The sequence below is a fragment of the Cupressus sempervirens genome, chromosome 4 (genome assembly GCF_028749045.1).
Source record: "Cupressus sempervirens isolate cs-2001-9-10 chromosome 4, ASM2874904v1, whole genome shotgun sequence".
Classification (NCBI taxonomy): Eukaryota; Viridiplantae; Streptophyta; class Pinopsida; order Cupressales; family Cupressaceae; genus Cupressus; species Cupressus sempervirens.
Window position 1 is genome coordinate 706,103,653 of NC_143121.1, and position 25,849 is coordinate 706,129,501.

General features: G+C 34.8%; 1 protein-coding gene across 6 annotated transcripts; it reads left to right on the forward strand.

Annotated features, from left to right (window-relative positions):
• The first annotated feature begins 610 nt into the window (after window positions 1-610).
• Window positions 611-24,051, forward strand: LOC149563214 (autophagy-related protein 13a-like). Of its 6 annotated transcripts, none has more exons than XM_089826583.1 (5): window positions 720-1,371; window positions 1,841-1,918; window positions 2,103-3,182; window positions 9,938-10,092; window positions 23,325-24,051. In XM_089826583.1, exons 3-5 carry the CDS (start codon window positions 2,124-2,126, stop codon window positions 23,722-23,724), a joined length of 1,614 nt encoding a protein of 537 aa, XP_089682709.1. In that variant the 5' UTR covers window positions 720-1,371; window positions 1,841-1,918; window positions 2,103-2,123; the 3' UTR covers window positions 23,725-24,051. The 6 variants fall into 6 exon arrangements, with proteins under 6 accessions (XP_089682715.1, XP_089682712.1, XP_089682709.1 ...); XM_089826584.1 differs by having other exon boundaries at window positions 896-933; window positions 1,839-1,918; XM_089826588.1 differs by having other exon boundaries at window positions 1,160-1,371; window positions 1,889-1,918; window positions 2,103-3,176.
• The last annotated feature ends 1,798 nt before the right edge of the window (window positions 24,052-25,849 follow it).

Here is a 25,849-nt window from a genome sequence, read left to right on the forward strand (position 1 = left end):
TTGTCAAAGTTCATTTGTCTCAAGAAATTGTCAAAGTTCATTTGTCTCTCCTATTATGAATTTAAAAAAAATTGAAACAAACCATTAAAAAAAATGAGATTTTAAGTACTTAAAATTAAGATCAAGGACTTGGAGTGCTCTTAGACAAGGATTTAGATAGCTTGAATAGCAATAACTTTCTAATAACAAGAGTTTAGCTTGGTTAAGAAAAACATGGTAAGTAGGAGATCTCATAAGTTATTGTTTTATTTAAATGCCTTTTATGAGGAATTTAATTTTTCATTTTAATTAAAATAATAACAAGTCAAACAAAAAAATAAATGGGTAAAATTTAATGGAGTGGTAAAGCAGTTCATGCAATGAACTTAAAGCCGGAGTAATTAATGAGAAAAGCTTGGCTAAAAAGTAAGCCAAAATAGGGGATCAGATTTTTCGTTTTTTCGTTTTTTTAATGAGGCGATAAGCGTATTATTATTAAAAAAAACACAGGTAAATGGTCCTAAAAAAAACCAGCTAAAAAATAAAGGGAACGTAATGGAATACTTGTTCAGACCGCCAAACTTGGAGGATTCCTCTTCTAAAGAAATTGAGAATAGTTCATTTGGGATTTAAAATTGACAAGCTTTAAAGACATAAAGCCAAATGTATACTCCAACCCATCTAGCCGTAGCGACGATTTCTTGGTTTTGTGTATGTTGATTAATGCACGGATGCATTGCCAAGGCTATGGAGGAAATTCTTCACGCCTTCCAAATCAGATTCTCTCTTTACAACACAATCACCTGCGCCTTCGAGTTGGGATCTTCAACGGATTATGGCACAAAGTCCTACAGAACATAAAAGGGAAGGAAAAGGAAAGGAGAAAAGTGAAAGCAGAGTGCACCAGCGAGCTAAGTGGAGGACAGCCGCCAAACGAAAATCCGAAGAAATTAAAGATACTATACTCTGTTAAATCTCTCTTTGGTAGTGCTTTGTCAACCTGGTATTTGAAAGCTGCAGCTGGTGACCTTTTGTGGAAAACTTGGTGACGAAGTAATGGTTTTTTCAATGGGGTTTAAGGTGTATTGAGTTGTTTAGGGTTCCAGAGCATTGAAGTTGAGCTTTTTATGATTTGTGATTGTTGGTTTGATGTAAGAGCGATTACGCTGGATACCCAATTGTGCTTATGCCAATACCCATTTGGGTTTTAGCTGAATTGGGGTGCTTGAAGTTCGAAATGTTTACTTTTAATGCAGCTGTATTTTCTTCATGAGTCGATTTGAAAGGGCTTGAAGTAGGATCAACAAGGTCTGGGTGCATTGGTGCTGTTGTGGATTTGACACCAGCGGTGTTTTTACTTTAAAAGTCATTCGTTTATGAGCTGAATTGAAGGTATTTTAGTACAAAGGTTTTTTTTTATCTGGTTTTCTACTTTTTCTATTGCAGAGGTGTTTTCTTTATACGTTGAACCGGCTTGAAGAAGAGTTAGCATGGTTTAGGCGCGTTTTGTGATTGTGCTCAAGCTAGGAATGGGAAAGTTAAATTAGGTGCATTATTGGGCTAGTATTTGCTTAATCAGGTTTGAAGAAGGATTGAATTGACAAAGTTGACATAGTTGCATTTTTGTGCTAGTATTTGCGTGACTGGGCTTGAAGAAGGATTGAATTGTCAAAATTGAACTGGGTGCGTTGTTGTGCCAGTAATTAGTTTTTTGATTGTATGTGAAGTAGGACTAGTAAAGTTGAATTGGGTGCATTGTCTGGTTGCTGATTTAATGTGCTTGCGCTTGAGTATAATTGGCAAGGTTAAGTTGGGTGCATTATCCTCCTAATGATTTCATTAGTGATTTGGCTTTAAGCAGGATTGACATTATTGAACCATGTTTATTGTTGTCCCACTGGCTTGATAGGTGCTTCTGCCCGAAGTGGAATTGGCACAGGTATACTGGGTGCATTGCTGTTTTAGTGGTTTTTTCTGTTATTGGGACTGAAGTAGGATTGGCAAAGCTGGAGGTGTTATTGTTGTTCAATCGATTTCATTCTTGAAGAAGGATTGACAAGGTTGAATTTGGGTGCTTTGTTGTGCATAATTTGATATGTACGTCTGTGTTTATGTGGTTTCAGGTTTTTATTGTATGCTGAAGTATGGCAGCAGCCATGCCAAAGGACAGAAAATCCAAATTTGATCAGATTGTTCGAGATCTTTTTGTCAAGAGCATACAAATTATTTTGCAATCCAGGATACCTGTGAAAGGACAATCATTTGCAGAGTCCACAGCATCCTCCTCCTCCTCTTGTTCTAAGAAGACAAGAGAGGATCGCCGTTTTTATCTAGCATTGCAGGAAGTTCCTACAGATGTGGATGCTCTAGAGGCTTGCAAGAGAAGTGGATTCAGATCAGTTGTTTTGGACGTTCTCCTTATGCAGTCTCCACATCGACAAACTGAATTAAGCATTAAGCATGGTAAGCTACACAAATTCTGGAAGACAGTTATGTCACAACAACCAGATCGTAGGAGTGTTCTTGAAAGATGGGTTTTGCAGTATGTGAACCATGAAGATGGGCAAAGTGCAGAAAAACAGTTATCTGGCATAGAGAGAATGATTGCTAGAGTGCTCAAAAGTACTATGGTATTTCTGCGCTCGTTATTTTCTATGACAAGGCTTTTGCCAGCATATCGGACTTTTCAGCTTGCTAATACCTCATCCTATGGCAAGTTCTTTGGTCTCTCTTATCGTTTTTTGCCATTACCCCGACCCCTATTGCACGGGGAGGGTGCCCTTGTGAAATCCTATAAATTTACATCAATTGAGGTTCCCTTTGGAAAAATATGCTTGTCAGTAGACTACCGTCCCCTTGTGGCTTCTGATTTCAATGTTCCATCAGGACTGGGGCTACCAAAGATTGTGTCAGATTATTATAGGGGTGCCTCAACCACTGATCCAGTGAAAATATTATCAGATGATTGTTACAGTAAAAATATGATGCTGAATTTTGGTGGTTCTCTTCCTTCGACTGGAAGTTTGTTGCCTGTCCCTCCTGATAGCCACTGGAATGGAGATTCAAATTACTGCAAATTTGCAACTTTAAGTCCAAGGCATTCATACATACAAAGAGCTTTACAAACAATACCTCTGTCTTGCAGCAGGTCCTGTAGGTGCTTGGTGTTCTCAGCACAGGAAAAGCTTCACTGTGATGTACGGGTAACTAGATTCTTGTTCCAATCTCTTTTTATATTATTGTGCAAGAATGATACACAAGAAAGGAATATTCATAGATTTATAGAATATTTATTTTACTTCACTTCATCTGTGTTTGGCATCTTTTGTAGGCTGTTGGGTTTCTTTTATAGTATTGGTCCTCTCTACTTTGTCAGTTTTTCATTAGTTTACTATTTTCAAAGCAGGCATTTAACAGTGGGAATTTAAAAAGGTATTTAATGGCTGGAATGTACATTTGTCTGGATTTATGAAATATATTATTTTCTTCTCATGCAAAAGCTGGATATGTTTCCTCCAAAAGCTTAAATTCCTGTATCCGGAAACCATACAAATTGCATATGAAATTGTTTGGAAACAATATATGATCTGCACTTCCTAACATGAAAATAGAAGACGATTTTTAAATCAGTGAACTTCTGAATTAGTTGGTTAATGTTAATGCAATTAATAACTAAAACTTGTTCCATACTTAAAGTAAAATCAAAGCTCTTATATTTAAAAAAAATGTAAAATTGAGGTTCCTTAGAGGATTATCATTGTAAGATATTTGTCACATGGGTTAAACATGAGAAGCATATACTAGCTTCCTGAAACAAGTTGGTGTTCAACAAGGACTTTATATGCTGCAATTTAGGGAATTTGGGTAATAGGTCCGGTAGCTTTAGTGCCTATGCATTATTATGTTTGTGCTTTTACACTTTCTTATTGCAGACATTGAACCCAATGACCCGTAGCCAGAAATAAGTGTTTGTTGGATGCCTGAGCTTTTTCATCAGGCTAGTAATGTTCAATACTCAGATTGCTTGCAGATTTGATTTCCTAAATTACAGAGTTCTGTCTTATTTGTGACTTCTTTCTTGTTCATTGAGACAAATGAGGTCATTTTTCATGTTTTTAGTAGTTGCCTGTTTTAGATTATCTAAGTGAAAAGAAACATGTATGATTTTAAGTTTAAAGATGCAACTGATACTTTGCAAGACCAAAATACCTAGGATTCAAAAGAATCATGAATATTTTTATGCTTAAAGATGCTTGTTACCTTAATTGAAAAACAGATCTGTTTGGATAATTGTTACCCCACAAGGGAGCTTCTGTTTGGATGAAAGTCACATTCGTCTGTTTATACTAATGGCAATTCATATATGTCTGAAAATATTCAAATATGGCAGAGAGATATGTTGTAAGTCAATTCCATTGCCAAAATAGCGGCTCTGTGAAAACTGTTTTGTTATTTGGCTGTTCCTTAATTTGCAACATTTAGCCCATTTCCTTAAAATTATTCTTGTGTGTAGTGCATACATAATGAATTCTGAATTCCCTCCCTAGTTATCTCAGTGTCATCTTTAGTGCCTCAATATGAATTTTTGACTTTTGCTCAACTTCAAGCATTGCTTATGCATTTCAAGTGAATGGAGTGGAATACTTGGGTGTCACCCTAAGGAATCATGTGATCAATCTATAGTCAAATGCTTTGCATTGTTGAATGATTATAGCTTATATTCATGGGATTTAGACAAGATATTTGCTCATCTTTATATCTAACAGGTTGAAGGTGTTCCTTTGAGGGCTTATCAGTAATGAGATATCTTGATACTTTACTATTCATTTGCATCTCGTGATGTACAAACTCTATTACTTCATGATTCATTTGCATCTCGTGATGTACAAACTCTATTACTTTACGATTCATTTGCATCTCTTGATGTACAAACTCTATTTGAGTGTGATTTTGGGTTTAAGTTATGCAACCCTTGATGTCCAAATTTCAATTGAGCATGACTTTGGGAATACTTGGCTGTCACCCTTAGGAATTATGTGATCAATCTGTTGTCAAATGCATTTGCCTTATCAAATGAGTCTAATTTATAGCCAAGGGATTTAGACAAGAGATTTGTGCATCTTTTTACTGGACAAGGTGAAGGAGTTCTTTGAGGGCTTATCAGTTACCTTAAATTTCTGCAGCCTGTTGATGCTTTATGATTGATTTGCATCTCTTGATGTACAAACTCTATTTTGAGTATGATTTTGTGTTCAAGTTATCCATCAAAGGGTAAGTATCACAGTTCCTTACTGATCTTATACAACCAATAATATTTTGGTTTGTATATTTGTTAGTTCCTCAATCCAAAGATCTAGTAACTAGTCTTGATCAGTTATATTGTTTTTCCCACCCCTAGTTATCCTAGTTCTATGAGGTTGAGAGAAGCAATTAATTAAATGGAAAATCAGTATCGCAAATTTGTCTCTCTCTCTGTGTGATAACTAGAAGTACTTATCCTGCAAATAAACATTGTACTAACTACTCAAATTTCAACAAATTTAATGACCAACAATTGGCATATGCCATATTTACTATCAACAAGGAAGTCTTTATTCCCATGTCTGTAATCTCTAAATTGTTTCAAGTATTCAGTTACATTGTGCATCTAAATAAGATAAGGTCATCCTATCTGTGGTAACATTCCTGTTTGTGCTTTCTTAAACTGGCAGTCTATCTTTAGCACATCATCTGATACAGAGAGTACTACAGTTATCTTAAAGGGCTCTTTGATGTCGAAATTCACAGCTGTAGCACAGGAAACAGAACACAGCTTCCATCATATCCACCATCTTAATAGGTTCTTTTATAGTATATTATCAAGTATACAAATGTTTGTAATAGTCAAGGAGCTACTCTAATAGGAGAATAGGTTGGAAACACTATAACAAATGAATAATTTGGGTACTCAGTGACTATTCTTTGTGCAAGTAGACAATTCCACCTGAATTTTTTGAAAAAAATACTAAAAGCTATGAACAAGTGGAATTTAAGTGAAGCAATTTCAAAACTACTTTATATATTGCATGCCTGCTCTAAAGTCCATATTTTTTAATAGGTCCCGTTTTAGCATATTATCAAGCACAAATGTTTTTAATCTTTAAGGAGCTACTGTAATAGTAGCATAGGCTGGAGAGACTATAACAAAAGAACAATTTGGACTTGTGACTTTTTTTTGTGCAAGTGTACAATGCCACCTTATTTTTTTTGAAGAATATACTAAAGATTTTCAGGAAGTGGAATTTAGGTGAAGCAATTGTTAAAACTACTTTATTATTGCAAACAAACAGAAATTATTCTATTTTTGCCTCAAATTTGTGATTGATACCTTTGGATAAGAATGCTTGAAACCCCTATCCTTCTGGCTAACATATTTGATCAATGGCGACAAAGAAGAGGAATACCTAATTCTGGTTTGTATAACGCGATTTTTGTAGGCATGAGAAATTTTGGATTTTGCTTTTCTGTTTCTTCCTCTAAAATCATGGCAGAAGATTGCTCTTTTTGTGATCACAAAGCTAGGAACATAGCCTTATTATCCTGATTTTTTTTTTGGCTCCGGGGCTTCATTTTATCTTGTTTCCATTTTCTAAGGCACTTTGAGAACATTTAATTTGTCACAGCATTCTTTTATTAATTCTAAGTGTTTTTTACTTATGGTTCGGGAGCTCTTTTTCTGTAAATTGTTTCTTTCTTTTTGGCATATGCTAAAACATAGTTATAGGCTTATAGCATGATCTATTTTTTTTGTTGTGTCCAAAAATCCTAAATGTTTATTTTGTAATTAAATTGACTTTTGATTGCTATGCTATCTGGCAATGCTATCTGACATTTTTATAAACATCAGATAATCATATCGTAGAGAAATTTCCAACTTGTGTTGCATGTGCATGCAATTATGCACAATCTGTCACTTGGAAGTCTTGAAGCTCTAGCTAAAGAGTATTTAAAGGAAACTGTATTTTTGACAATTGAGCTGTGGTTAAACTGGCTACCATGGTTACCGTATATGTACAGTTCAGTTTGTGTTGAAGTTTAAACATGGAAACTGAAATAAAACAGGCGATACATGAGTTTTACACTCACATGAACAGTTTTTTGTCCACGGTGCATTGAGTTTGGTTGGAATGACCTACTCTAAACTAAATTCTTGATTGCAACCATGTCAAAATTTTATATTGATACTGATGATTAAAGTTGGTCAATTAGATGAAAACACGAAAATAAAGTTAGTTTTATATTGGTACTAGCCTCACATTTTCGTTACTTGACATTATGTAAGTGTAGACAATTCTAGTTATTTAGGTTGGAAAATAGGAAGACTGTGATATTGCTACCAGGATTTAACTGTATAGTTTTTGAGTCAAACTCATTGACCTATATATCATGAGTAATGATTCACACATGAATCCATCTCTCATGAGAATAAATGCAACACTTAGCACTCATTGGATCTAGGTGGTGCTCATAGAGGTGAAGCACCGAGATTTCTCGGGAGGTCACCCATCCCAGTACTACTCCACCTCAAGCTCGCTTAGCTACAAAGGTCCCTCCATGGTTAAACCCACTCTACTTGCAACCTCATTTGCAAAACCTTTACCAAGTGTTGTGCCTTATGAACCATTCATTAGAAAGCCCCTTAAGCTCATCAATTGGTAAGTAGGAGATATTTTCCACAGCAAGTTAAATTGTGATATTGCTATCAGGATTTAACTGTGTAGTTTTTGTGTCAAATTCATTGACCCATATATCATGAGTAATGATTCACACATGAATCCATCTCTGATGAGAATAAATGGAACACTTAGCACTCATTGGATCTAGGTGATGCTCATAGAGGTGAAGCACTGAGACTTCTTTGGAGGTCGCCCATCCCAGTACTACTCCAGCTCAAGTTTGCTTAACTACGGAGTTCCCTCTGTGGTTAAGCCCATTTTGTTTGCAACCCCATTTTGCAAAACCTTCACCAAATTCATTAGAAAGCCCTTAAGCTTATCAATTGATAAGTAGGAGATTTTTTCCATAGTAATTCAAATTGTGATATTGCTGTCAAGATTTAAGAGTGTAGTTTATGATTCAAACTCATTGACCCATATATCATGAGTAATGATTCACACATGAATCCATCTCTCATGAGAGTAAATGGAACACTTGGCACTCATTGGATCTAGGTGATGCTCACAGAGGTGAAGCACGTGGATAATTACCACATATGAGCTTAAGGGGCGTTCTAATGAATGGTTCATAAGGCCCAACACTTGGTGAAGGTTTTGCAAATGGGGTTGCAAGTAGAGTGGGTTTAACCATGGAGGGAACTTCATAGTTAAGTGCGCTCAAGCTGGAGTAGTACTGGGATGGGTGACCTCCCTAGAAGTCTCGATGCTTCACCTCTGTGAGCATCACCTAGATCCAATGAGTTATAAGTTTTCCATATATTCTCATGAGAGATGGATTCATGTGTGAATCATTACTCATGATATATGGGTCATTGAGTTTGACTCAAAAACTACATTGTTAAATCTTGATAGCAATATCACAATTTGACTTGTTGTGGAAAATATCTCCTACTTATCAATTAATGAGCTTAAGGGGCTTCCTAATGAATGGTTCATAAGCTACGTTCCCCCAAGTTTCTGAGACGGGGATGACAGGGGACAGCAGGACAGGTTTCCAGGATGGGAAAATTTTGGCCGACTATGGGGACGAGGGAGACAAAAAATGGGGACGGCTATATAACAATAGATAAAATTTAAATATATAGAGAATTTGAAAATATTTATATGAAAACATGGATAAAGCATGTACTTATACGCGATAGAACCTTTAAATATAAGAATCAGCAGAATTCATATGCTAAATTTGTGTTACTTTGAGAGTCAATGTCTAATTTGTTCTAGAAGCCAAAGTCAAAGTCCCTTTGTTGTCCCCCAATCTCTGAGACATTCTCGAGATGGAGTGTTTGAAAATATATCGGGGACGGTAACATTGTTCATAAGGCACACCACTTGGTGAAGGTTTTGCAAATGGGATTGCAAGTAGAGTGGGTTTAACCATGGAGGGAACTCCATAGTTAAGTGCACTTGACCTGGAGTAGTATTAGGATGGGTGACCTCCTGGGAAGTCCCCATGCTTCACCTCTGTGAGCATCATCTAGATCCAATTAGTGCTAAGTGTTTCATTTATTCTCATGAGAGATGGATTCATGTGTGAATCATTACTCATGATATATGGGTCAATGAGTTTGACTCAAAAACTACATAGTTAAATCCTGATAGCAATATCACAATTTGACTTGTTGTGGAAAATATCTCCTACTTATCAAATAGGAAGACTATTGGTGGTTTTCTCCATTAATATTGTGAGGGAGCAAAGTTGTTAATGTAATGACAATAACATAACACTTTGAATGTACTCAATTGAGTGTTACTCGTCTTGTAAATATAAAAGAACTGGTATGTAGTGGAATATTGGCATGATTGAATTGTAGGTGTGTTAAATTACAAGCCATTCCTTATTTTTTCTCCAAGAGAGATAGAAAGGACTATCAGGTTTTTCTTGCATCACTTCCTGTAGGAATGGATCGTCTGGGGATTAAAGGAGATTTTATGAATCTATTTTTGTGAAGAAAATATGATAATTACCACAAATGAGTTGGGAAAGCATCCTAGAAGTACTTGTTTCCTACTTTGTTCTTAGAACTCTATTAGATTTGATTTATCATTACCATTGTACTTATTGTCTGGCCTTTATGTTAAAGTATTATGCAAACTCAACAATAATGAGTTTAATTGTGCAACATTTCTATTTGTTCTGTTTGGTGTTAAATTGTCATCATTCTGTTGTGATGATTCTTTGTTAAGATTTTTATTTGTTTTTTTGTCTTGATTCTGACAACTACTATTCATTCTTTAAAATGTAGTGTACCAAGCAAACAGAAAGGGCAATAAGAACACTCCCAGTAGATAAGACTATGGTCATGTCTTCTGGAGCTCATGACTATCGCAGGGAAGCAGAAGTTGCTGTATCTCTTCCTTTTGCAATTGACAATGGCAGCAGTATGAATTTGTCGAGCAGGTAATATATTTTCATTTTGCATCTTTGTTGTCATTAATCTGACTTTTACAAACTAAATATGACTATTACTAGCTATATCAATAACTTCACCCACTGCACCTGAATATGGCTCCCCAATGCCCACATGTTTGCCAAAGAAATTATAATTTTGCATTGCTATGAATTGTACATTACTTCATGCATCATATTGAGAGTGATAACTGGGACGTCAATTAAGTCATGGTTTTTGGATTTTAATCCTTCTGAGACTGACAAGACTTGTTATAATCATTAACCCACATTCATTTATTGTTAGCTAATTTCTTTATTTTCATTATAGGTGTGAAATGGTTGTGATTCTCAAAGCCAAGCTTTCTCATCAACTTTACTGAAATAAAGACTTTTTGAGAATGGAGCCAGATTTTATTACCTTTATTTTTCTAATTTGCAACTCTCATCTGTTCATACTTCTTGGATTCTTTAATCATATACCACTCTCTTCTGTATAGTAGTACACTCTTATCTTCCTGCTAATATTAGAATTACAACTGAATGCTATTCCATCAACCATGGCTGTCATTGTATTTTTAGGATGCTCTTTGTTGTGGCTCTTGGGTTGTAATTTGGGATCTACTATCACCTCCCTCAGTGATGTGTTCATCATATTGCAATCTTCATGGTGGTTGCAAGGTCTTTGTATTTTTAGATGGTCATGGGTATTCCTCATCTTTCCACCCATATTGGAATGGCAACTGAATGTTATTCCATCTATAATGGCTGTTGTAGTATTCTTAGGAATCTTGTGGCTCTTGGGGTGTAGTACCAGTGGCGTTTTCATCCATATTGCAATCTTAATGGTGTTTGCACAATCTTTGTATCTGTGGATGGTATTTGCATTTCTCATTTCAATACTTCAGTTTTCTTTTCTTTTTTCTTGAGGTAAGTGTCTTTGTGGCATTTCTGATTGGAACTGGTAAAGATCCCTTGCTCTCCTATCTTCTAATCCATCTCAGTATTTTTCTTGCATGCAAGCTTTACAATTATTGTTTGGGTTGAAGAAAGATCTTGCCTCCTTATATGAATATGAAGTCCATTGAGATACTTGATCCTCACTTCTCCATCAATTGGCAAAATCTCCAAATTGATGTCTTGTTTTTGAAATTCTATTTACTCTACTTTAGCATTAGTTTTTCTGAAAGTACATCCATCCATTTTTGTTCTTTGATGGCAATTGCTTAGAATTGGAACCCAATAAATTCCTTGTTAACCTAAATTTTCAAAGTGGTTTTTTACTTAATTTTAATGCAACCTCTTAGTTTTCTCACTGTGTCTGTGTATGGTTGAACAATTTCACACAGGAAAATGCTATTTTCTGCCTTACACTTGGTGCATGCTGTAGCAGACCTCAAGTTGTTGAGACTTGAGACCAGTGGTTTGGCCTCATTGCATTGATATGATCTTCATATGGCCAAAATTTAGCTTAGTTCTGACTTTTGGCTTTGAAATGTTTTGTGATACATACAAGGAAAATCAAACCCCCGAAAATTTGTGATACATTCTTTCACAGAGGAAAAAGAACGTAGAAAATTTCAGTGAGGCATTGCACCCTAATCAAGACAATCTCTAGGCACAAGGGCCAACCAAATCCATGTTGTTCACTTCATCTATCATAAGATCAAGACGGGAATGTCACACACCATATCCCAATCTAACCCATTTGACACACTAGCCTGAAAGAAAAAACCTTCTCAAAATTCTCAATTCACATGTTTATAGTGCCACATCAACTTTTATGGGATTGGTCCAAGACCACCAACTCATCAAAGAACCTAACAGAGATACACCTTTAACGGATTCCTGTTGTCAGGGGAACAAGGGTTGCCTTTGCCAAATAGTGTAAATGATTGAATTTAATTATCCTATCAAGCTTTGGCCATGTTGTCGATCAAATAATTAACATTTCCATCCCCTCTTGAGAAACCCCTAGATTGGCCAATCAATCAGATGGTCAATTTGCTTCTCTATAAATGAGTAATTGTGGACTTTCCATGGTAACAAAGACTTCTAAATTTTTCCACCCAAGGCTTCAACTTCTAATTCTGTATTATAATTTTTGCATATAGCATTTATACAAATTTAATTGTCCCATTCAATATACACATCTTTTATATCTTTCTCTTCACAAAGTTAGATCCTCCTGAGCCAAGGTTTGTAGCTCTGTCTCATTGTTCATTACTTTTCCCAACTTTGTATATAATGTCCAAAGCCCATTTGCCATTATTATCTTGTTTTATTAAACCTACTCCAGCCTACTTTGCATTCCCTTTAGCATCCCCATCAAAGTTCTTGTATCTGCTTTGCTTAGGCATCTTCTAGCGAGCCTCCCATCTAGAGCTTGATTTTCTATTTATATTGCTTGTAGGAGGTTTCAGACTCCATTTCTTTTGAATGTCATTATCCAAATTAGTGAATTAGGATACATTTTAAACATTAATTTTGTACTGGCCACCTCACAAATTCCTTCCTCAGCTTCTGATATAACAAAATCTTCCAACAAAGTCTACTCACAAAAGACTTCTGTTTCTCTCCTTGTAATGTCCCCTGATAGGATTAGACTTGGTCATTACTGTTTTAACCCAATTCTAATATTTATATCCAAGCGAAATGAATAAGGATACAACAATTTAATCAAAGTAAAGAATTAAAAGAATTATTCATGTATTTAATCCAACTAAGTTATCTATGTATATTTGTTGACATCTATAAAGATACAACAATTTAATCAAAGTAAAGAATTAAAAGAATTATTTATTCATTTAATCCAACTAAGTTATCTATTTATATTTGTTGACATCTATACTGGCCTTATTAGTATTACTATTCCAACTTGTGGAAGGAAGGATTAGGTATATAACCAAGGTGACTAGAGACCAAATACATGGGCTCCCTCCAAGTTTATTGGTCCAAGCCTGTATCCTATCTTGGGCTTGTCCTCAAGGCTTCCGGAAGATGACCTCTACCCTGTCTTGGGACAGATGCCATTGCTTGGATTTAGACAAGCCCCTCCTTGGAACATCATAGCCTTTCTTCCTTAAGCCAAATATTTAATAGGATTGAATATAGTCTCAATATATAATTATAATAATCTATTTGTATGTCTTTAGTATATTCATCAATTATTTAACAATTGCTTTCAGGCTTCAACAGTTACCTGATATATATATATATACTTCTATTTCCCATAACTGCTATATTTTTTCTGCCAACTCTGCTTTTGTCTTTTGTTTTATCCTAACTGTAATGACCATCGACTTCACTGATAATTGAGATCTATATAATGATCACTGTATATCCCATAACGGTCTGTGATGCCGTTTAAAGATATAGTTTTGTCATATCTTATTACTGTTTTTTGATGATCCCTTTTATAATATTTTCTCCGTGCGTTGTTTGGTAAACTTAATGCCTTTTTCCACTTTCCATCTTATACCTCCCCCTTTACAAATATCTGCTTGAATGAGGCACATGTCTCTTCCATGAGATGCAAAGTTTCCATCCATTGACCAGTGTGGACATATCTCTGTCCATTGATGTTATGTCTTTCTTGATTCAACTGTTGACAGTAGAAATATTACCGATCAGTATTAATGTATTTTAAATTATCACTCAGTAAACTATCAACCATCATTGTTAATTATTATTACTGATCTTTATTAAAGTATATTGTATGGGTTTAATGTTTCATTATTATTATATTATAGATCAATGCTAAGGGTTTAAATTAGTATTAACTATTATGTTGTAGATGAAATAATATTAATATTATATTGATATTATAAATTTATGTTAACATTATATCGATTAAGATTGATATTATATTGGTTAGCAATAATATTAGTATTATTGATTTATATTATACTGACTAATTATAATTTAATAATAAATTTTAATTTTTGGAAGGTTTACAACAGTCCTACCCTCCCCAAAATTGCTTGTCATCAAGCAATTACTGTTTCTCATGATTTGATAGGAACATTTAGTAACTTAATACAAGTTTTCTCTCACTTTCTAGAGAGATGATTTAGACCATCTTAGAATGATGCCAAACCAATTCGGTCAAAATTCTATTTGCATGATAGTATTTCTCAGATTCATCCTTCTCTATTTATTCTATTACAATAGATAAACCTAAGTAGAACCATTCATGGATTAAGCACTTGAAAATATTGAATATATATGCATGGATATAAGAGTATGCAAAAGATTAATGCATGAAGATATAGAGCAAACACAGAGTATACACATAAATGCTTGGAGACATGGAGCATTCACAAAGCATACACATAATTCACATACTGTTAGTTTCCTTTTAATCGACTAGAATGATTCCTTGTTCCATCTTTTACCCTATAGGATGGCAAGATCATGCTTTGATACATTTGTGATGTCCTTTGATAGGATTAGACTTAGTCATTACCATTTCAACCCAATTCTAATATTTATGTCCGAGCCAAATGGATTAAGATACAACAACTATATCTATATAATGATTGCTGCAAATCCCATACCAGTCTGCAATGCCATTCAAAGGTATAGTTTTGTCATTTCTTACTATATTTTTATGATCCTTTTTAATAATATTTTCTTTGTGTGTTGTTCAGTAACTTAATGTGGATTTTCCATTTTCATCTTATATCTCCCTATTTTTCTTTCCTTACAAATATCTGCCTGAACGAGGGACATGTCTCTTCCATGAGATGCAATTTTTCATCCATTAGCCAATGTGAACATATCTCTATCCATTGACTATCTTGCATGGATGTTATGTCTTTCTTGAGTCAACCGTTGGTGGTAGAAACATTACTGGTCAGTTTTAAGGTATTTTAAATTATCAGTCAATAAATTATTGACCATCATTGTTAATTATTGATTTATATTGTACGAGTCTAATGTTTCATTATTATTATATTATAGATTAATGTTAAGGGTTTGGTATTTTTTTTTGATTGGTAAAAGGCCAAAGCCAAAACTTTTTATTATTAATTCATAATGTTTATACATTGTTCCTCCTTTCAAATAGGCATTGAAAGGAAAGAAAGGAGTCAATAAAACCTCCAATCTAACTCGAGGACTTATGTCCATTAAAGATAAGAGATTAATATAGGGACATTCTTCTATTTACAAAATTTATAAGGGTTATTCCTCAATTCAGTCAATTTGAGCTTTTCCTTTGTATATTTCTCTTTGTAGTTCCCTTTTTAGTAGCTACACTTTGCTGCTTTGACTTTCTACCTGATTGTCCAATTTTTGCCTGCATAAACTTTCCTCTTGATCAAGATCGTTGTTAGAAGAAATCAATAAAAAGTCTAATAATATTTATTTGAATTTATTTAAGTTATCCATATGACATGTGCATCTTAGTCTAAATGATAAAGGAAATGTAGTCTAAATGCCTCGAAAGGTTAACCTTTTTATTTACTTCAAAGAGGAAGCTTCCTGTATATTTCCATTATGATGACTAAGTATTTTGATCTTGACCTTACACTCATAATCAAGTTGTAATATTTACATTATATTGAATAAACCTATTATTAATATATATAGGTCATAACATATTTTTTTAATTGAAGATTCTCATGATTGACCATATTGCTAATTTTTGTACTCAAGTATTGCATTCAGGCTAATGATACGATTTTAGAATTAATTTGAAATGTAATATACTTAGTGTTCATCCTGTTGATAGCTTACTCCAAGATGCCTGACATTCTCATTTTTTATCAATTACATTATATTTTGCCTAATTACCATGGTATCATTTGTAACTAACTACACCTTTATCATTATAACAAATTGAACTAATTTAATGTTTAACAACATTTTAGTTGACGGATTATCCATGCATTGGACAATACCTTCAAGTTCATATCCTTCTTTAAAATGGTAATATTAATAATCCTGTTGAATGTTAATCCATGTGTTAATATGACCCATTGATTTGTATGATTGTATTATAATATGATTATTGATCTTTGAGTATTATTTTAAGATTATACGTTTATGATTGGATGACTTAATTATTCTGTAGGAGAGAATCCTCACCATCTACTCCTTTGTTGGCTAATGTATCTACTTCTTTATTTCCTTCTCGGTATATATGTTTAATACTAATTTCTTCAAATTTATTGACTATCTTTAACATGTATTCATGTTTGGAATTCAATATCTAATTAGGAGCACTTCTTTTCCGTAAGACATTTAGAATAATTTGTGAGTCCCCTTCAATGAATAACTTTCTAATGTTGATTTCCAAGCTATGGTTTAGACCTTCGATCAAGGTCTCTAATTTTGCTAGATTATTAGAGAGCACTGCTAAGGGCTTGGCTTGTTTGATTATCCAAGAACCTTTGTCAGAATGTATAATACATCCTAATCCAGCAGGACTTGGATTGCCTCTTGAGGCTCCATTAAAATTAAGTTTTGCCCAACCTATTGGGAGGTTCCCATTTGTAATCCGCTCTGGCTTGTTTATTTGCTTTTGAATAGATCAAAGGTGGGTTAATAAGCTTAAACCAGTTTTTGCGCATTTCTACATTCCACTTAAAGAAAGAACCTTCTTCCTTATGAGAATTTCTAAGGTTATTATTTTCTACCTCTATATAATGTATGCTTATACTTTACTGAGAAATGAGCTTAAATCCAAACATTTGTTAGCAAATATTCTTCTATTCCTCTCCTTCCATATTTCCCATAAAAGTATGGATAGAGAAATTTTCCATAAATTACTGTAGACCCTAGAAAACTCATGTTTGGGCTAACTATTTAGAAAATTCCTTAAGATGACGGGAAAAGCTGTTAGCTAGTAAGCTTTTGACATAACCATTTCCAACATTTTCTAGCAAAGGAGCATTGGAATAAGTTCTCAGCTGTCTCAGTTTAATTTTCACATAAAGAACATCTTGAAGGCCCCTCGAGGCCCATCTTAGTAAACCTATCAACCGTTAGAATTCTCTTTTGCAAAGCTGTCCAAAGAAAGATTCTTGCCTTGGGAAGACGCGCTGCGTCCTAGCAGAGATTGAGGGGAATATCTATCTTTTCCCATTGATGAGAGTTAATTATCATTTCATATCCTTTTTTGACACTATATCTCCCGCTCTCGGCACCCCAAATTAATTTATCCCTCCTATTTTTGTGATTAACTTGTCCATTTTCTAGAAATTTTTCATTAATTTTTTCTTCTGGAGTTGACAAATTTGTCTCTTGAATGGATTTCTACTTCCAACCTCCATGTTGGTAATCATTAGTAATATGTTTGTAGTCGCTTACATGATGTCCCCACAAATTTATTAGTGTATTTTTAATATTAGCTGGTAAGTTAAGGCTATCGAGTGGAAAAGCTCATCCCAAAATCTTCCCAAAATAGAGCATCCTGACCTTGGCCAATGTCCCAACTAAGATAATTGGATATAAGGGGATTACAATGCATCATGAAATTCTAGTTCTTGATCCTTTAGGTAGGTTGCTAGTTCAAAACAAAGATAAATGATCTGAGCTATTTAAATATTTGTGAAATAAAAATTTTGCAAATTTGCTTTTGTGTTCTTGATACATCCTCCAAATTAGTTTTGCTCCTAGAGCTTCATTTTGCCAGTTCCAATTCTTTGTACCTAGACCTCCATATTAGGTCTACATATACTATCCCATTTGATCAATGATTGTTTCGATTTCTTTTCGTACCTTGTTAGAGGAACTTCCTTAACTTGCTATCTAGGTTTCTTTTTACTCCCTTAGGAAGTGGAAGACATGACATCTAGTATGTAGAAATGATAGATAAAACTGCTTTAATTATTGTTGTTCTTTCAACTTTAGTTAACCATTTCCCGTTCCATTTTTATATTTTTTTGTCTGATTCTTTTAATATAAGATTCCATTTTAAACCTTCTTTGGTACCTTTTTCCAATTAAATGCTTAAGATATTTACTGGGTAAAGTTTCTTTCCTATACCCCATTGTATTACAGATAAGTTATAATTTATTCTCATGAGAGATGGATTCATGTGTGAATCACCACTCATGATATATGGGTCAATGAGCTTGACTCAAAAACTACACATTTAAATCTTGATAGCAATATCACAGTTTGACTTGCTGTGGAAAATATCTCCTACTTATCAATTGATGAGCTTAAGGGGCTTTCTAATGAATGGTTAATAAGGCACAACACTCGGTGAAGTTTTTGCAAATGGGGTTGCATTCAGAGTGGGTTTAACCATGGAGGGAACTCCATAGTTAAGCGCGCTCAAGCTGGAGCATTACTAGGATGGGTGACCTCCTGGGAAGTCTCGGTGCTTCACCTCTGTGAGCATCACCTAGATCTAATGAGTGCTAATTGTTCCATTTATTCTCATGAGAGATGGATTCCATATGTGAACCACTACTCATGATATATGGGTCAGTGAGTTTGACTCAAAAACTACACAGTTGAATCCTCATAGCAATATCACAATTTGACTTGCTGTGGAAATTATCTTCTTCTTATCAATTGATGAGCTCAAGGGACTTTGTAATGAATGGTTCATAAGGCACAACACTTGGTGAAGGTTTTGCAAATGGGGATGCAAGTAGAGTGGGTTTAACCATGGAGGGAACTCTGTAGTTAAGCGCGCTCAAGTGGGAGTAAAATTGGGATGGGTGACCTCTTGGGAAATCCCGGTGCTTCACCTATGTGAGCATCACCTAGATCCAATGAGAGCTAAGTGTTCCATTTGTTCTCATGAGAGATGGATTCATGTGTGAGTCACTACTCATGATATATGGGTCAATGAGTTTGACTCGAAAACTACATAATTAAATCCTAATAGCAATATCACAATTTGACTACTTGTGGAAAATATCTCCTTCTTATCAAGTTATAATTTAAAAAAAAAAGTTCCGGACCTCTTCCATCGTACTTTATCTTAGAAGGATGGTGTCATTTGCAAAGGATTGATGTGTTATTTTAGGGACTTCTTATGTTACTGTGATTCCTCTAATTTTTCCATCAGACTGTGCCTTTTTTATGGCTCTGCCAAATGTTTCAACCATTATGATAAAAAGGAAAGGAGAAATTGGGTCTCCTTGCCTAATACCTCTAGAAATGCTAAAGAAACGTTCATGCGTGCTATTAACAAGGAGGGAGATTTTGGGTGTTGAGATATAGTTGTATATTAAATTGATCCTTTGGTATGAGAAGCCTAAGGTTTCCATAGTTTTACATAAAAATCTTCAATCTACTTTATTGTAAGCCTTATGAACTATCTACTTTATCGTAAGCCTTATGAACTTGATTAACATACACGAATCCTAGTTGGTTTGAGCCAAATGTATTAGTTCTTGGATAATAGTTATACCATCAAAGATTGACCTACTGGGATTGAAGCCAGTTCGTTCTTTTGAATTAGTTTAGGTAAGACTATTTTCATCCTATTTGATAATGCTTTAGAAATAATTTTATAGATGATGTTACATAATTTTATGGGCCTAAAGTCCCCTAGTTCCTCATGTTCTGATTTCTTCGGGATTAATGCTAGAAAGGTATCATTAATCTTAGTTTAGAGAGATCTTGAATTTCTGGTTGCCTTAATAGCCTCATATAGATTGTAACCTAAAATATCCCAACATTTTTGAAAGAAAAGGCTTGAAAGCCATCTGAACCCAGTGATTTATCTCGATTGAGGTTAAAAAGGGCTTCGTTGATTCTTAAGGTGAATTTCTTATTTAGAAATTTATTATCTTCTGCTGTTAATAATTTGGCTAGTGTGCTTTTCATCTTGTTCTGAGCTATTATATTAGATGATTCAAATTATTTAAGATATTAGTGTAACAATTAACGAAGACCTTTGCTATTCGGTTTGGGTTTTCTGTTTCATTTCCAGCATTGTCCTTGATTTTTTCTGATTCTATTTATGTTCCTTCTATTAAGAGTGCTGTTGTGTAAATAAATTGTGTTTCTGTCCCCTTCTGTTAACCATGTTTCAGCCACATTCTCCTCCTAGCATTGAATTGTTTAAGCCACATTCTCCTCCACTCTATCTTTATCCCAGTTATTAGATACTTCATCCTGACTAATTGTCCCACAATTCCTTATGAGAGTCTCTACTTCTGTTGGAATGTGATTAAGATTTCTCTCCTTTATTCCTACCACCTCTTGGTGATCATTTAGAATGTTCTCATCCTCAAATGGGTATCTTTCTCCTATTGGAGTTTGCAAGAACTTGTATAATTTCCTTTTTTTTTTTTTACCTTTTGCTCTTTCCCTTTTCTCATTTGTTGTGTTTTCCATCTGCATTTTTTGTTAATGTTGCAGGTGTACAACTCGTCGTATCTCTGTCATTTATGTTTTCCACTACTAAAACTTCCGTATTCCTTTTATCCTTGCTATTGTTGGAGTTTGTTTTTCTATTTTGGTCTGAATCTACATCTTGAATATTGTTCTGTCCTAAGTCATTATCAACATGTGTCCTTAATTAGACTCTGTGGACTATCTTTGTTAGACCTGTTATTGGGATTTTGATTATATGTTCTTGAATCTTTTTTTTTCTTGATTGAGTCCCCTTCTAACTAGGCTATTTGGTTTTCAATTATCTTATCTTCATTAGGTGTCTTTCCTTATCCACACTCTTGTCATTAATCAGTAGTTGCTCCTTCAAATTTAGGTGAGTCCTATAAGCATCCTGCCATAGGATGAGTTGGTTGCAGATGTCATTATGAACTAGCATAATGTCCTTTAATAGTTTGTTATGTGTCCTGATGTTTTCCCTGATATCTTTAGTGTATGAATTCTGATGCTTACATTTTTTTTCATTGTTCTAATCTATTTATATTTTCTAAAACCACCACATCCTTTTCCAGTTGTTTCAAATCAGCTGTAATATCACATTGGTTGCTATTATTGTTGTTCTTGTCATATGGTTGGTTATGATCTGATGTGCAATATATTTTTTCTTCCACTATCGCTCCTAGTATTTCCTAACTAGGTATCTGCACCTTATTATTGACACTCTCTTCTTTGTTGTTCTCTATATGATGTATTTCTTTTGCTATTTCTGCATCTTCCTCAGTTGTGAGAGTTAATTGATCCTTCTTCCGTTCTTCTGCTGTAGTACTAATATGTGCTAAGCATATATCATCCTTCACGATCTCTCCTTCTACATCCTCATTTGGAATACATATCTTACTAGCTAATTTATGGTTAGGTCTATTAGGTTCTGTGTTTTCATCCTGACTTGTTCTAGGTCTATTTCACTAGGAATGAGATTATGGTTTTGATCCTTTGTTTCTTCATCCTTGCTACATTCTATTCTATCCTAATTTGTTCTTTCAAAATCTGTCACGAAGCCTAGTGGTCTCCTGGAGGTAAAGTGCAATGCACTGTTGGTGGGGTTATTCAAAGAAAGCTGAAATGGAACTGCACTCTTCGAACAGGCAGTGAAACTTCCCCCTGATTTTGTAGTAGGTGGGACAACAAAAGATGAAGTGAGTCTCTGTCTTTGCCTCTGCCAAGGTGCAAAGGCAACAGATCCGGTCACCTCTGTCGATATTATGGTTGGTTAGGATCCAAAGCCGGTGGGAGCTGACTGTAAAGGATCCCAGAGAGACACTGAGGGCATGATCCCAGTGTTGAGGGAAGTAGACGAGACGCATGTGAAGTGCTCAACATAGAAGGCCATCCTTGGATGCAACCTCCCAGAGGGTTGCTCCAAGTCGTGATAATGTGTTGTTTGTAAATATTGAATCTAACATGCTCATTGAACTCCTGTTGTGAGGGAAGGAGGTGAGCAGGTGCATCCAATGAAAATTGAAAGGGAGGGAGGTGATTAATCCAATCCTGATCGAGCCAAGAAAAGCAAGTGGCTTGAGTTTACCAGCAATGGGCCCTGGTGGCAGGATCAGAATCAGCAAGAACAACTGAAGAGCAATAAGCCAGGTAGGAGTACTTGTGGCAATCATTAGCAGAGTCCACAAACCCCCAAAGACAGTGAAGGAACTAGACTAGATCAAATATGGCACCAAGCCTGAAAGGATGGGCCCTAAACTCAGCAATGACATCTGATGATACACTGGAGGAAAAGAATCTGAACGTGCTCAATTAAGGCTGAGTCAGAATCTAGGAGAGAGGGCACCCACATCACAAAGCCATATAACACGGTTGATCTGACTAAGGAGTCAAGGAGGGACAACTTGGACGTAGTGTGCTGAAAGTGATGTCTGATAACATTAATTGCATTTCTTTTGCCATTAAATGATGGGCATGTGAACAGTAGAAAGGTGAGGTAGTAAAATTTTTACTTTGTTATATTGGCAATCTAAGTTTGTTTTCTTTTGAACTTTCTCAAAAACAATGGCATGTATTAGAAAACAATCTTTTTCTCATCCCAAATCAAGAAGCAATTTGAGGATATTGAAACGTTGCTGGATGAAATTAAGCAATCAGCATAAAATTTAAATGAACAAATATGTACAGATGATATGATTGAGGCCCGTGATTTGTAAATCTGTATATAAAAGATTTTTAGGTTCTCTTTTATTTTTAGCACAAAGCACCTAAGGTTTCCATTTACTGTATTAGTTGATTTGCAGGTATGATAATCTTTTGAATCACATTCATTTGTGAGATGATTTGATTGTCATTGTTCCATTCATTCTTATGAGAGATGGGTTTGTGTGAACCACTACTCATGAAACATGGGTCAATCAGTTTGACTTAAAATACTGCACAGTTGAATCCTGATAGCAATATCACAAAGATATGGCAATATTGGATGCCTGTCATATTCTCTGAAATATAGACTTTTTTGGGCTTTCTTACATGTCTGTGGAAATCAGTATTTGAGTAAAATGTTCATCAAATATGCGTTCAAAAGTTGAACTACTGCAATTGACATTGCTCTATTGAAGCTAAAATTAAAACTTTACATTGTGTGATGATAAACTAATATATATTTGATCTGTTTGATAATATTGATATTCACACAAGGAGTCATTTCACCATAATTGACAGTGATAGCATTTCCATTTTTCAGTTTCCTGTTAAGATCAGTTCTTGATCAAAGGCATATATGATGATTTCTTGATTTTTTTATAATTCTGTTTTACTTTCTTAGAAAACTCGGTTGTTTATTACATTTAGTATCTATTTTATCTATCAAGAGAATGGAGAATTGGTTATTATCAATAGAAAATATGTTCTGATGTTTTTTATGAGATGCTTGACAGCTTGACTGCAAGGCAAAGTGCTCAGGCCAGTGAAACGATGTCAAAGGAAGCAACCACACTTCAAATTCCAAGGGAGGCTGCAATTGGAGCTGTAGTGGAACTCCTCCAGTCTGCTCCTCCTCTTAGACAATTTACAGCATTGGATAGCTCAGGAGACTTGTTGAAGTTGCCAAGGCTGCCATCGTTTGAGAAGGAAGGAAATATACGTGTATATCCTTCCAAAGCTGACACCTCTGGATTCCCAGTGGAAAATTCAGATCTCAAGCTGTCAAATTCTCTAAAACAGGGAGTTACAAGTTCATGGCCTAAAACTACCATAGGCCAGGCTCTAAAGGAACTAGATGTCTTCAAGGGTATTAAGAAGCAGATATTAAATAAACTGAATACTGATAGAAATTAAATCTGATCTACTTACAGTACATGTGTAACTTGCTTTTTTGAAACACTCTTATAATATCAGTTGAAATCTGTCAAAACTTAACCTGATGAGTTACAACCAGATATTTTCACACTGGGGCCCGCCTGTTTCAACATGGAAGTGGCTTCTTTCCATAGTTGCACATTGCAACTGCTCTAATGTGATTGCAACTGCTCTAATGTTTCACACATGAATTGTGGGATGTAATGTCATAGTCACTTTATGACTTCCCTGCTATTATATGTAAAGGACACGCATGCACATAATAAAATGTCCAAATGGTGTATATACATGACAAGTTTATTTCAACTTCTCTTTGGAATTCTATTGTGCTCACAATTTCTTTAATTGAGTTGAGAGATTCATTACTTTGGATTTGAGAACAGTTTTTCTGTTTGGTATGGCAGATATTGAAACTATTTTCGTTGTTGCACTCTAGTATGTTTTTTTCATCATTATGTTCTTTCAATATATACACCCACAAAATTAATCTGTTCTGGATTCTTTCTATCAAATTAAGACCATGTACACTGTGAAAATGTGAGATACTTCCATTACAGCTCCATCAAAACCAACAATTTATATTCATTGAGGATAACAGTTTGCATTCATCAAGGATTTCTTAATCTATGCTTTGTACTTTGAAAGTAGTATTATTCTTACAACATTATGTGCATAATGGTTTTCACACAACACAGTTTTTAATTTTGTATGTGAATTCATCTGAATCTACCATCTCAAGTACTTCGTTATTAGCCAAGTCACAAGCAAATAAGCTTTGGCACATTTACTGCTTAGTTTATTTATGCCGTCCCAAAATGGAACTCACCTCTGAAGAATAAAATTGACTAGTCAGCTCATCCAGAGACAAGACTACGAAGCTGACGATATCTTAGGAGATAGGCTTTATGTTACAAATTCAAGTTCATCATGGTTAGTCATTGTGTTCAGTAGTCCTCAGAGAAAGAGCTTACATCAGGTTATGAAAGTTACCCTGATAATGATGAGAATGACCTTATTATGCTAATAGCTTTTTATGTGTGTGCATATACCTGCACCTCGTAGGGGGTAGAGGGTAGCTGTGGACCAAATGAGGGAGAGGGAGAAAATAGTGGGTTTGCGAGAGAAGAGAGAGATTTGAGGTTTGAGGAAAGGGTGTCATTAAATACATCCTTTGTTGGCTAGAAGTGTTACTCGGTGGGTATGAATGTGTGGGTGTCATTTTTCCAACATGCAGATCGTGATCATTATGATTGCAATAACAGGTTAGGAAAATTACCATCTATCAGCTTAAATGCTATGCTTGTGTAAATCATTTTCTAGTTAATGTAAACTTGAGAAAGATCTATGTTGTAGCCAGCACTCAAAAGTGTGGTTATGGAGATGATAAGGGCATCACTTCGGTACCACTTTCCATTATGAGGAAGTCGAACTTTGAGACTCTAGCCTGTCGATGCTCTCTTTCTTCCTCTCCTCCACATTTGGGGCTGAACATTTACTAAGATGCTCCCCAACTTAATTGTTATAGGTAATACTAACAAGATTAGTTATCAAAATGCAGAAACTACTTTTGGGTAACCAGTTTGCTTTTCTGAGAAAGTTGCCATCATTTTGTTAATGCTTCCTTTCGACCATGTTTGGGGCTGAACTCAATCCAACTTGAGCTCCTCAAGAGCAATTATTACTATATGTACGCAACTCTATTTGGTCATTGATTCTCATTTAAAAAAACCATTTACATTAAATGAATATTTATACATTCAATGAATCATTAATTTAATTAAGTAATTCAAAAGAATAATTTGATTTGATAAATTACTAATGAGAAATTCATCATGCATGTTACATATTACAAAGTATCGTCCATATTGTGATGACAAATAAATTCATCAATAATATATATATCATTTGAAATATAATAATATCTTTTGAGCAACCAAGCCTTTGTCATTCTTCAATTGTTTGAGAGAACATTAGTTGAATACTTTACTTTTAACAATAAATTAGTAGTCTCTTGCACACGTTGCATCAAGGAGTGGCCATACCCTTCATGAAGGTAGCAGATAAATTGAATAACCAAGTGCACAATGAGTATTGTGTCCAATCA